General features: G+C 40.2%; 1 protein-coding gene across 5 annotated transcripts in view; it reads left to right on the forward strand.

Moving 5' to 3' along the window:
• ERCC6L2 (ERCC excision repair 6 like 2) overlaps nucleotides 1–14,089 on the forward strand; it is a 182,592-nt gene that overhangs the window by 151,588 nt on the left and 16,915 nt on the right. For 3 of the 5 annotated variants that reach the window (XM_043453162.1, XM_043453161.1, XM_043453163.1), the window contains 2 exons: nucleotides 1,616–1,797; nucleotides 9,297–11,101. In XM_043453162.1, coding sequence (XP_043309097.1) covers nucleotides 1,616–1,797; nucleotides 9,297–10,269 — 1,155 coding nt within the window. In that variant the 3' untranslated portion in view covers nucleotides 10,270–11,101. Of the gene's footprint in view, nucleotides 1–1,615; nucleotides 1,798–9,296; nucleotides 11,102–11,324; nucleotides 11,610–14,089 lie in introns of those variants that run through there. The other 2 variants (XM_043453165.1, XM_043453164.1) reach the window with 2 other exon arrangements.

The raw sequence follows: 14,089 nt of genomic DNA on the forward strand, positions 1-14,089 counted from the left end.
TATAGTTTTCATTGATTCTAGGCTAGTTTTTTATGTTGGTTTTTAGCTTAGATTTTCCTTACAATGCAAGTGTGTTCCACAAATCGCACGGGCTGGGCATTCTGTGTTTTCACCAGTGCTTCTATCAAGACCGAAAAAGTTGCCTGTTTCTGACCTGTGCCCCAGTTTGGGCTTTCCTAGCTTTAATTTGAAAATTGGACATCCTTTTAATTCCTACTGTGTTTTTGGTTTGTTGATTGTTTAACTCCGAGAGTTAAATCTTTTCCATTTTCCCTCTACATATGGAGTCCTGCAGTCCAGAACTTAGGACCCATCCTTGGAGGCTGCTGAGCTTCAGCTCCCACCTGCTGCTGCTGTGTTACTTTTAATTTGGGCGTCTAGAGATTTTCCTGTCTTATTTTTGAACTCAAATATAATTTTATCGTTGTTGTCAAATTGCATCCAATATTTCCCAGGTGGCTCAGTGGTAAAGAATCCACCTGCCAATACAGGAGAGGCCAGAGACCCAGGTTCAGTCCCTGGGTCTGGAAGATCCCCTGGAGAAGGGAGTGGCTACCCACTCCAGTATTCTTGCCTGGAGAATTCCACAGACAGAGGTGCCTGGCAGGCTACAGTCCATGGGGTCATGAAAGAGTCCATGACTGAACAACTGAGCATGCACACATTTCTCTTTTTTTGAAATGAGATGGGGACTTTCCACATATTTACCATATCATTTTATCAGGGAAATTGGAATCATACAGTTTAAAACTATTTTTTTCCTGACTCACTATTTTTAACAATTTGTGTTAAGCAAGCAACCCTTAGTCTATAAATTAAATATTATTCTCTTTGTAATTTCAATGCCCTATGGTAAACATCTTAACAATTACTTCTTGCAACTCAGTAGAGATTGAAGTAAGATTTATGAAACTAGTTTATTTCATTATCATATAAAGATTGTTATTTTTAAAAGGTTGACTACTTATATAAGATTAAATAAGTGAAAGTCTGCTTAGTAATATTGAGAAAAATTACTAAATTAAAAAATTTTAAATATCTCATTTTATACCATTGTTTACATCACTAATTTGTATCCTTATTTAGGAAAGTAGATGCCAGGATGTGTATCAGTATACCCACAGTCTTGACAATAGAAACATCATATTACCATTACCTTTAGTATATCTTTAAGAAAGATATATCTTTAGCATATATCTTAATGAAAATAGAAGCATCACATTACTGCTAAGTGTAGTATCTTTTTAAAGATCTAACGATCTGGCAATGATGTCACTTGGAGGATATGATATGGTTTGGTGGGTTAGTTGCTGAGTTGTGTCCGACTCTTGCGACCCCATGGGCTGTAGCTTGCCAGGCTCCTCTGTCCATGGGATTCTCCAGGCCATGATACTGGAATGGGTTGCCATTTCCTTCTCCAGGGGATCTTCCTGCCCCAGGAATCAAACCCAGGTCTCCTGCATTGCAGGCAGATTCTTTACCGACTGAGCTACGAGGGAAGCCCATGAATATGATATACAAGATTGTAAAGAATACTGGGGAAAAGTGAGACAGACTCCTTATTTGACTAAAAATGAATATTTTTTTCAGTTTTTGCTCTCATTCCTTGTTTTAGACACATAAGGAAAAAATGAAGGGTGATATATCAACACATACAAAGGAATGCCAACCACCAAGTGAAGGCGGCATTTCATTTCCTCTTTACGTTTCACACCCTGTAAGCCAGAAGAAGAAAAACGTCTGCCGAACAGACCAGACCACCTTCATAATTGGAGAAACACCGAAGGGGATCCGCAGGTATGTCATCTATGATAACACCTGACTTTGTGAATAGTTCTCAAAAGAAATATAACTACCTAGTTAAATACACAAATTATTTGAATGTTAACTACACTTAGCATCTGAATATTTCAGAAAAATCTGAATTTGTACACTTTGAAAAACAAATCCCCAAATACCCTCATAATCCAGTGGTTAGAACTCTGCACTTGTACTATGGTGGCCTGGGTTCAATCACTGGTTGGGGAACTAAGATTCCACAAGCTTTGCAGCATGGCCAAAAAAAAAAAAATCTGAAATGTTTTAGTGTCTTAAGAAGATGAATCCCTGAATTGGTAAAAGATGAAATAGGTAAATTTTATATAGGTAAATGAAATACTTAAGTGCATTCTGCTCATTTAGTCATTGAATATTTATTGAGCACCTGATATGCACTCAGGCATTGTGCTAAGTGCTGAATGTACAGTGTCAAAAAAGAGATAAAGAGCTTACAGTACAATGAGATGAGGTTTGTCATCACACCATAAAATTTTCAGAAGTACTGAAGCTTATAAATAATTATGAAATAGTGTGTTATAGGAAAGAAATGGACAGCTTCCATTATAGAGAATAGCGGGATCAGGAGGGGCACTGCTTCCTTTCTAGGGGGTAGTCAGGGAAGACTCTCTACACAAGTGACATGTGAGTTAAGACTTGAAGGATAAACAGGCAAAGAGCAGAGTGAGAACTTTCTGAAGAGGACGGGGCTTTTGAGAGAAGGCTAGTGTACTTAGCGCATAATAAATCAAGGAGAGAATGGCATGAGATGAAGGGAGAGACTTAAATGAGCCTGGAGCATGCAAAGCCTTGTAGACTGTAGAAAAGAATTTGGGTTTTGTTCCAACCGCAGTAGAAATTGTTGAAGCATGACATGATTTGATGTATTAATATGTTTCTAAAAGGTTTTTCCAGCTTCTGCCTGGAAGAGGGCAGAGCGGACTAGGGGAAACCATAAGGAACTGGGTGGTGGTGGTTTGCTAGAGTAGAGTAGTTGCCATGGAGACAGAGCCAATTGTATAAATTCAGTTCGGTGTTGAACTGGTTGTTGGGAAAGGGAGAAGACAGGTTTATTCCCAATTTTCTGCCTTAAACAACAGATTGGATTCACTGAATAGAGAAAACTAGGAGAGACAAAAGGTTGGAGTAAAAAAAAAAATCAGGAGTTCTCTTTCACTCACATTAAATTTGATGATGTGGGGAGATGTCACATAGGCAGTGGATAATGCTACCCTGAGATTTGGGGACTGGAGATCTAAATCTGGAAGTTACCAGCGTAGAGATTAGAAATTGATTACAAATGGTCTTTACAGCCATAGACTGTGTGAGCAGCCTAGGAACAGAACACAGAGAGGAGAGGAGAAGCCCCAGGACTGAGCCTAGAGGGTGACTATGTCCTCCTGCTGGGTAGGATGCCCCGTGCGAGACCCTGAAGCCCAAGAGAAGGGAGAGTTTCAGAAAGGAGGGAACACTGACTTTATTGACTGCTGCTGAGAAGCAGAAGCAGAAGGGGGAAAGCCCCTGGAGCTGAAGGACTCTTCGGTCACCTCCACGTGAGCACTCTTAGTAAGCAGATGCCAAGGTGAGGTGGGCAGGCAGTGAAAGGACAAGCCCCTGGGACTGCTCCTTAAATCTGGATGGGGAAACTGGCAGTAGCTCAAGGGCATTGTGGGATCAAGGGTAGTTTGTTTTTAAGTTGAGAAGATAATATTGGGTTGGCCAAAAAGTTCATTCAGATTTTACTGTAAGATTGCCAACCCCCGAAAACCTGTTTGTGTATCAAGGAAAAAGACTAATAGGGGAAAAAGAGATTATCCCAGGGAGGTGACAACAGAAAGAGTGAAGTCCTGAAGGCAGAAGAAGGTGGGATGAAGACCACAGGCGAAAGTCTAGCCTTTGAGAGGCACTGAGAGAAAGGGGCAACCTAAACAGCGTATTAAAAGGCAGAGACATCACTTTGCTGACACAGTCGGTATAGTCAAAGCTATGGTTTTTCCAGCAGTCAGGTATGGATGTGAGGGTTGGACCATAATGAAGGGTGGGTGCTGAAGAATTGATGGTTTTGAACTGTCATGTTGGAGAAGACTCTTGAGAGTCCCTTGGACTGCAAGGAGATCCAACCAGTCAATCCTAAAACAAATCAACCCTGAATATTCATTGGAATGACTGATGCTGAAGCTGAAGCTTCAGTACTTTGGTCACCTGATTCAAAGAGCCAACTCACTGGAAAATAAGACCCTGATGCTGGGAAAGATTGAAGGCAGGAGGAGAAGGGGACGACAGAGGACGAGATGGTTGGATGGCATCACCAACTCAATGGACACACAAGTTTGAGCAAGCTCCAGGACATGGTGAAGGACAGGGAAGCCTGCCGTGCTGCAGTCCATGGGGTTGCAAAGAGTCGGATATGACTGAGCTACTGAACAAGAGAAAAGCGTAAAGAAAGGCCCAGATACAATGGGTATTTCCTTAATTGAGAATTAAAGCATCAGTATTGAGGGAGAGAGATTTGAGGGGAAAGAAATTATGAAAGAAGTAACTTATAAAGTAGTAAAGCAAGCTTGTGGGGCTAGAATTCCTGAGTGATGTTAAGTCCCTCTTTGAGAGTAATTACAGTAAAACCATCTGTGCAGTTGTAAAGACTTCATTCAAGTTTCAATTGCTCAGTGACAGACACAGAATAGGGAAACAGCTGAGTTTTACCAGGAGAAGGGGAGAAAAGAAAGGAAGCTGAAGGATGTTTGCAAAGAAGTGATTATAAAGTTGAACCTAAACTGAACAAAGGGATGTTGATGATAGTGAGAAAGCAGAAGAGTCAGCAAATTGGAGGACTTGATGAGATGAAAGGTACAATCTAACATAGTTGTCATGGGGATAATTGAGTAGTTGAACTGGAGCATGATGTGATTGAATTCAGCAATTTGGAAGTTGTGCAGTTAATGGTAATGACCTTAGTGGTATGATCTTGGCGATAGGGACCTGACATGAAATTGAGTCTTTGGAGGTGAGGTAAAGAAACTGGTGGGCCAGAAGTTGGGTGGGACATCCACATGGATACTGATGTTATCAAGAATGATGGCAGAAGATGGGAAAGGAAGCAACATTAATCCAGAATCTTGAGTGTCAGTCTCCAGCAGGGAGCAACTAGGAAGTCACTTAACAAGATGGGGTGGGAGTGAGAATGGTTCAGCTGGATAGCATAAACCTTAAAGAGTGGGAGGAGTTTTTAAGAAAAAATAATCTGGAAACAGCAGTGGGAAGCTTGAACGCTGAGGCTTAAGGATGAGAGGTATAAGAATTTTAACTTGTGAAGCCTGCATAGGAGGAGGCAATATAAGGAGGAGACAGAGGGACTCCTTGGGTAGAAGACACAGGAGAGCTGGTAGATCATAGCCTGGTTCCAGGGGCACCAAGGAATGGTCTGGAAGGATGAGGGACTGGATTAGATCAAGGATGTAGAGGCCAGGAGGAGGATGAGAAGCCAGTGGTCAGGGGACCTGTGGCGTAGTGACTGAGGTAAGCAGGGGAGGAGGCAAGGTCCTGGTGGCTTCTACAGACAGTAGGAAAGTGCTGGTTGCTCTGTGTGTTCCAGATGCTTCCCTCAGGGTTTTGGCAACTCCCAGGCAGCTGGCCCCTTAGCTCCTCAGGTCCTGGTGTGGCAGATTGGATCACACCCCTGAGCTGCCCCCCATTGCCCAGAAAGGTGAACATCCCACACTGCTACAGCATTGCAGCTCCTCACAGACATATTTACAGCAATGATTTGGAGTAAAGTTGGGGCAATTTTGTATGGGCAATTATTTTGCTAGGAGACCAACTATATAGATTTTTACCAATCTTTGAGAAGCAAAAGCGTCTTTTCCCCTTTGGCACTGTATGTAAAAATAAGAGTATTGGGACTGCCCTGGTAGTCTAGTGGTTAAGACGCCACACTTGCACTGCAGAGGGTCTGGGTTCAAACCCTGGTGGGGGAACTAAGATCCTGTATGCCTCGCACCATGGCCAAAAAATTAAAGAAAGGAAGGAAGAAAGAAAGAATTAACAATGATTATTTTTTTACCTCCTTTTTTTTCCTCTATCTTAGCCTCAGGATAAATGTCTCATGCTAAATAAAAAGGTGAAGGGTGTCTAATATTAGAATGCCAACATCTGAGCTAGGGAACAGTGCCCGAACTGCTGGCACCTCTTTCCTGTTAACCATCCTACTCTACGTGAATCAAGAATTTATACCATGATGCAGTCCCACGGATCATCTGAATGAAGTTTCAGTCCTACCTTCACTTCAGAAAGTTCAGGCAGAAACAGCATGGTGTTTAGCTGTGTTTCCACCCCTTCTCCTTCAGTTCCTCAAGAACAAGGGAGAGGAATTGAATTTTTCCACAGCTACTCTTCATCTACTTGCTGAAAGACAAAGATACCCAACTTTGATTTCTTCCCCCATCCACACCCCTTTCCCTAAGTGGCTTATGAGTGTCTACAAAATTTTCCTCACAAAGTGGCTAGCTTATATTCCCTGGTTGTACCTTGCAGTCATTAAATATTTAAAGAAAACTCTTTTCAAGACCAAGAATTATGAAAGCAAGTTTAGAAGGTGAAAATAAAATGAATTGTAGTCATAACTCATCCTGTAAAGGGTAATCACATAGCCGGTATCCTGGTATGCCACTCAGACAGAATAAGGTCAGAAGCACCTCTCCTCCCAGAGCTGACAGAAGCACAGGGTCACAGGTGAGGTCAGCACAGCAAAGGGGAAAGTACTTTGGCAACTGCTGATATACCACCAAGTCTCAGATAAATAAAAGACATCAGCCTGTAACTTTGCCAATAACTTAATCTTCACAGCACAAATATTTATTAGAAAGGCCATGAAAGTGGATTCAGAAATGATTAATAAACAAAACAATGATACGTCATTACTTCCTCTGAAATTAAAACTGGAACCTCTTGAGAACATACTTGATGCTTTACAACAAGGACAATAGCAATACTCAGGACAGAAATTTGGAAACTTGTTTTTGTGTTGTTTTAAATATTCTGTTGGCAATGAGAGTGACTGTTGATCAGGCATAGCTAGTACCTGGATTTGGAGACAAGTAACAGGACCAGTGTGGTGAGGACTAGAGGCCAGGGTGCTCATCTGAAACTGCAGAAGAAAGTCCCAAGTATATGGTATGGATTGCCGCTAAAATCAAAGGAAACACAGACGTTATACAGCCTGGTCTCAGTGGCAAAAGTAAGAGTGTCTTTAATAAGTAAAGCTCCTGTTTATGTACATTTAAAAAATCACTTCTTTTTTACCCTCAGGATTCTCTGTTGTGTACAGAATGAAATTCAAACTTCTGAAATTAGCATCCAGATCCCTCATGATTTTCATCCTCTTCCTTGGCAGTTCCTCCTGCCCCTCTATCCACCACGTCTTCTTGGAACTGGGCCTGTGCATGTTCCCTCTCTCTCCAGGAGGCGTCTTGGCTCATCTTTACCTGACTGGCTTGAGGTGACAGGAGCGAAGCCTTCCCTGCTGTCCACCCCACTGCCAGTCACTGGCTTAGACACCCTTTTGTGGGTGCCAACAGGGCACAATACTTAGCTCCATCATAGGATTTATCCCTCCCTTCTGGTTTGATCTTCATGTATCTGTCTCTGCCAACCAGACTATAAACTCCTTGAAGACAGGGAACTGGGATTTCTTGACTGTTGTATAGTTTCTCTTACAGTGCCTTGCAGATAAGAGAGCTCTATAAATATTTTTTCAGTCAATAAATCAAAGTTTTAAGGAAATATTATATAAAAATAGATGTAAGTCTTCAATTTGGGGACTTGTAATCATTTGCTGCAGCAGCATCTGTAGCTTTTGTTTATAAAAACATTTATGAACAGTGAGCTTTCCTGATTCATGGCCTAAACTCAACATCAGCAAAGGAAAACCTTCTTAGTCTGCCTGGGCTGAATACCACAGGCTGCAGCTTAAAAGATAGAAATATGTTCTCACAGTACTGGAGCCTGGGAAGTCCCAGGATCAGGAAGCCAGGTGATTGGACTCCTGGTAAGAGCTTTCTTCCTGGCTTACAGACGGCCGCCTTCTCACTGTGTCCTCCTGTGGCAGAGAGAGCGCTCACTGGTGACTTTTTTTTCCTAAAATTTCATTTATTTATTAATTTTTGGCTGTACTGAGTCTTTGTTGCTGCGTGCAGGCTTTCTCTAGTTGCGGTGCACAGGCTTCTCACTGCGGGGGCTTCTCTTGTTGCGGCGCACAGGCTCTAGAGCACAACCTCAGTAGTTAAGGCACACAGGGGTAGTTGCTCCACAGCGTGTGGAATCTTCCCAGACCAGGGATTGAACCTGTGACTCCTGCATTGGCAGCAGATTCTTTATCAGTGGACCGCCAGAGAAGTCTTCTGGTGACTTTTTATGACCTCTTTTAACCTTAATTACCTCCTAACGGCCCCCGTCTCCAAATATAGTCACATTGGGGCTTAGGGCTTCCACATATGGATTTTGGGGTGGGTGGCACGGTTCAGTCTAGAGAACCCTCACCTGGGGAAAGGAGCAGAGTCTAGTGCCCAGGTTCCTAAACAGGCTTTTCACCTCCATCTTAATAGGGTTTCAGAAGGTGCAGTTCTTCAGTGGCTTTTATTAATATCTGATGCTAACTCTGAAGCTCATTTCTTCAAAGACCATCTGACATTGGTTTAGTTACCTATACTGAAGGTCAGATCCATCAGATCAAAACTGAGAGAGAATCTAGGCTTATCAGTTTAGAACTTCCCTGTGTGTGTGTCTGTGTGTGTGTGTGTGTATTAGTCGCTCAGGCGTGTCCAGCTCTCTGTGACCCTGTGGACTGTGGCCCGCCAGGCTTCTCTGTCTATGGGATTCTCCAGGCAAGAATACTGGAGTGGATTGCCATTCCCTTCTCCAGAGGAACTTCCCTACCCAGGGATCGAACCCTGGTCTCCTAGAACTTCCCTTTATGCTCATCAAAAAGGCGTGTGAAATTTCTATATTGTATTTGTTGAAGAAAGAGAATAAAGGACATAGAAGAGAAAAATTCTTAAAAATTATTAATTTAGGGGCATTTTCTCTTTTCTATTTATTGATACCCTCTTTGACAATTTTATTTTACATATCTTGTGTGCAGTATAGATTTTCAAACACAGATTATATAAATTATAATTCTGCTGTAAGTCATAAATTATCTGACTGGAAGAGCAGCATGCTGAGATCATACAATTCCCAGGAAATACCTGATAATAAAAGTCAGAATAACTTAAAAAGTTGGTAATTTCATGAACTAAAATACTTTTTTTCAGTAGTGTAAGGGAAGAGTTCACATTCTCTTAAGTGCAAAATATATGTTCATTGTGATATATGCTAATGAATACATTTACATAGCTTTGTTGCTACATAGCATAACACTGATGACAAGTTCTTTAAAAATAAAATATAGTGAAAATAACCATTGGCTTTGTTCATTAAATCTTCAGAAAACAATTTGAAGAAATGGCTTCTTATTTTAAGTTGTCTTCTGTAAAGGAGTTTGCTAAACATGTAACTAATGCCACATCAGAAGAACGACAGAAAATGCTAAGAGACTTTTATACTTCTCAGTATCCAGAGGTAAGAGAATTTTTTGTGGATTCTCCCTCAGAATGCACTAAGTCTGCCTGTGAGAAAGGAGAGAGAGTCGAGAATAAGTCTGAAAAAAGAGAGTCTCTTATGAAAGAACAGCTATCAGATTCTGAAACTGTGTCATTTAAAAATTCTACCAAAAAAATATCTCCAATTTTCAGCCCCAACATATGTAAAAAAAAGTCAGTTAAGTTTCAAAATCACAGTTCCTGTAAAGAAAAGGTGCTTTCCAGTGATGCGGAAACTAAGAAATTACCTATAAACTGTACCCAGGAGACTGACAGTGGGGACAGCAGCCAAGCAGCCAAAGACACTGCTGCATCCTCTTCCCTGAACAGTAAGTCTAGAGCAGATAAGGTGGAAAAGTTGGAAAATGCCAGGAAAGACCAACAGGATCTCATCGGTTTGAATATTTCAAGAAATGGACCCACCTTCAAAGTGGAAAACAAAACAATAGAAAATCCAGTGTTAGAAAACACTTCTGTGGTAGGCTTACTTGGTGACACCTCTATTCTTGATGACCTCTTTAAAAGTCAGGAGAATAGACCCACACAACTGCGAAAGAAGATTCTTTCTGGGTCCATCGAAAAAGTGAAACAGAAACCAAAAGATTTCTGGGACATCTTGAATGACCAAAATGATGACAGTCTTAGTAAACTCACCGACTTGGCAGTAATAGAGACTCTCTGTGAAAAAGTGCCTTTTGCTGCATCTTCCAAAAGGAAGGAGGATCTCGAAGCTTCTCTTTGGAAATCAAATGAGAAATTTTTGTGGAAAAAATTTAACTCAAGTGATACAGATGAAAGCACAGCTCATACACAAGAGTGATACATAAACATATAGACGAATTACTACAACCAATGAATTTCTGCCATCAATGTTTACAACTCTGTATTCCACACTAATTATGTTACAAAGTTGTCAATATATATTTTTAATAAACTCTTGCTCTGGATTTTTTTAAAGTCTCAAATGTTACCATGTATTGGTTTTCCTTGATAGCTGATTTGATCTTTTAAAAAAATATGATAGTATTAAAAATATATATATATGATAGTATTATAGTATAAACCTCTATTGTGAAATGGAAAAGATCCTAGATTTGTGACTAGGAGACCTGGGGCGTCATCTCTCATTGTATAATTATGTGACCTTAGATAAGTCATTTAGGCTAGTGTGCAGCCATTTCCTCATATGGAAGATGAAGGGCTTGAAATTGATGAACATGAGTATCTTCCAGTTTAAAAACACTTTGTTTCACTCTCCTCAATTCCGTTAAGTCATAGAACCAAATTATGCTTACCCCCCAAATCAAGTGTACATTAATGAGTTTCTTTCTTACTAGCATTTGGAAGATTATTAACTGTTTTCCTTTTCCCTCAGTATCATGTGCTACCATTATGAAATTATTTATACAAAAGTAATAATGAATTCTAAATATATGATGTATATTAAAATAGTAAGCTCATAACTGCTCAAAAGCAAAGAGTTAATGTTGTATAACTGTACTATCAATATATGATATATGATGCTAAAGTAATATAATTATTAGCGACAGAACACCAATGCCTCAACTTTTTATACAAGTATATAAAACTTTGTATAGTACTTTTGTATGTCTCTTTGGCATGAATAAATAAGTAAACATTTGATTTTAAAACTTTTATATTTTGTTGAATTTAACATACGCTTTATAACCAATGAACTGTGCTTGTTGTTGAATTCACTTGTTTGGAAACATTCACTCGGCCCCTCTGTGTACTGTGCTATGAGCACTAGATGTATGGGTGAGGCGCTGCTACTGATAAAACAAGGGTAACCATGTCTATAAAGAGTCATGTTAGTTGGGTTTTTTTCCTTTTTTTCTGTTTTGCTACTTGCAGCGGAATTGTATCCAGACTTCCTAGATGCTACATTTCACCACCAAGAGCTTGCTGCAAAAGGAATGTGCTGTGCAGTCTGTGGTAGACTTAATATATAAATGGTGTTAGACTGTTGTGGGATCAGCTCTACCAGGACCTCAGAAAGAAAGTAGCTACCTCTTCAACTCAACTTACATATCAGACAGTAGAGTCCAGTCATTTTAATAAAAGTTTATTTTTTGTAAAATCAGGTACTTTTTAATTTTCTTACATAGACTTGACCTTAGAAACATAAAATGATGTTCGTATAAATATTAGCTCTGTACTCTTCAAATATAGTGAAATGCTATTAAAAGAAATTTTTATCAATGACGGTCAAAATGGGAGTAAAAATACAGACCTGGAGTTAAGAAATTAGTTTCCAACAGTTGTCAGTGAAATGTTTTGTCACAATTATCACGTAGGAACGGTATGCCAAGCAGAGTATGAGGTTCAATGTGGAAAGGAGCCAGTCAGAATGTTCCAGAAGAGTAACTGTAAAGGTTGAATCTCCTTGCCATGGAAGTGTGAGAAAATTTGGTTCAGTCATTGATAAATATGGGGACAGACACTGTAACAACAGTCCTTCCTTCCTACTCCACTGGTGATGTGCTACCGCGTTCTGCCAACTAAGTAGATGACCACAGGCAAATCCAGGGCTTCTTTCAGCCTCAGTTTCCTCTTTAAATTGGAGATGGACTGAATCAGTGGTGGGTCAAGCATTTTTTTTAAGCAGTTGAAGTCCACTTTAAGTGGAGGCTCAATTATAACAATTAAAATGGAGGTCCATTGATTCAAGGAGCACTACTGTCGCTCAGTGGAGTATTAGTGTGAAAAGGAATAAGATCATTGCTAAAAACCTTCCAACTTCAAGTTTCCATGATTCTATTTGCCACAATCTGTATTTTTTAACTTCTCTTCAAAGCAATGACAATTTCTGGCTACTAGCACTCAACACACAGTTGTCATTATTGGAAACTGAGGCAAGATACTGTGAAATCTTTGCACTTGAATTCCTCAGAGTTCCCTTCAAGCCCTGAAACCACTTAGTTGGGTAAATTAACATCATCTACAAGCAGTGCAGCTGCCCCTGTGTGTTCAAGGTGACAGAACCTTAGTTTGCAGAGATGAGTTGGTGATAAACTTTTCATCAATCCATAGAATATGAGAAAGCCAAGGGCAGTATATAGTTGTTTTAAAGTTGATTATACAGTTTTAAGATTCTGAAGTTATTCTTCCTTTATGATACAAAATAATCTTACAAAATGATATAGGTTTTCACCTATTTCATCGTCTTTACTTGATGTAAAAGTTGCTAACCATTTGTCAGTTCCCAAAAGTTTTAACATTTACTGATCTTCAAAATCTCAAAGAATGGATTCAGTGCCTCCCTCGAAGGTCGTTTTTCACATGTGAGGCAACTGACTCCACAGTCACTATGTCATAAATCCAGTTGACAGTGGATTGGGGATCTACCAAAGATGTCAGTGAACCTGAGATACTATAAGATGCATCCACCATCAAAGAACCCAGAGTGCAAAGCACTTTTTAGGCTCCTCACCTAATTCTCATTTAATCATCATTGTTGTGATCTTTCTCAGTTCTATCCCCACCTTCTTTTGCAAAACATGCTTTACCCAGAACTTTCTGGAAGGCCTTAAAGGAAAGGCTCGTAAGCTCAGGAACCGGTCTTAGCCCCGGGGACACTGCCTTTGCCCTGGGTGACAGCCCCATACACTGCCCTTGCCCCAGCCCTCTCCCAGTGCTGGCTCCACATGGTGTTTGTGGCAGGTAAAAAGGACACTGTACTTTTTCTCTGTTAAAGATCAACCATAGGATCTTGCCTTACAGGATCTTGCAGAGTGTTAAGTATGAAAAAAGTGTTTACTCTCTGCCCCTAGAGGGAAGGACTCAGACTGACCCTCCCTTTAGAAATCCAGAAGTCTGAGGCTGTGTGGTTCCCAGCCCTCAAGTGGCAAGTCAGAACCACCTGCAGAAGCTTTTCCACACGCAAGAGCCCAGGTCCCTTCCTAGAAAATTCTAGGCAGCCATTTTGAAAGTTTCACAGTAATTCTGATACGTCAATGTTTCATCTGAGACGTTGTCGCTAGACAGGACTCAACCTCTCCAGTAAGCCCCCAACCCACATGAAACCAGTGGACATAAAACTGAGCTCAAGCTGAAGCCATTCTATTTTTTTTGGCCCCAAAGTGATTGTTATGTTCCCATAAAAATATTCATACACACAACTGTTTCTCTGATGAAACTTTATCAAAAGTATTTCTTTTCGTGTAGGTTAACAATTTTTGTCAGAATATTTATCCCCTGAGTTTCCAGATTTAAGACCAGTCTTAATTATATGAGCCTGGTGGCCTCATGTTACTGACATAAATAGTGCCCAATGGACATTCTTGGTTTTGTACTGTTTTCTCTCATAGTTAAAAAAATCAAGAATGCTTATCTCTATAGATGTCTTTGGCCCACCTCCTCTCATTGAAAGAAATAACTGAAACTCAATTTATATTGTTTATATTAATATATAAATAGCAAGGGGGAAAGAAAGGGTGCATCTTGGAATTTCCTATACATCTCTAACGAAACTCCAGTGAGCCCTCTTGTCAAATACGAATTTTTATCCTCCCCTATATCTTTTAACATCTATTTCTTTAATATCTTTAAACATCTATTTCTGCTTTATTGACTATGCCAAAGCCTTTGACTGTGTGGATCACAATAAACTGTGGAAA

The sequence above is a fragment of the Cervus canadensis genome, chromosome 30, assembly GCF_019320065.1.
Source record: "Cervus canadensis isolate Bull #8, Minnesota chromosome 30, ASM1932006v1, whole genome shotgun sequence".
Lineage (NCBI taxonomy): Eukaryota > Metazoa > Chordata > Mammalia > Artiodactyla > Cervidae > Cervus > Cervus canadensis.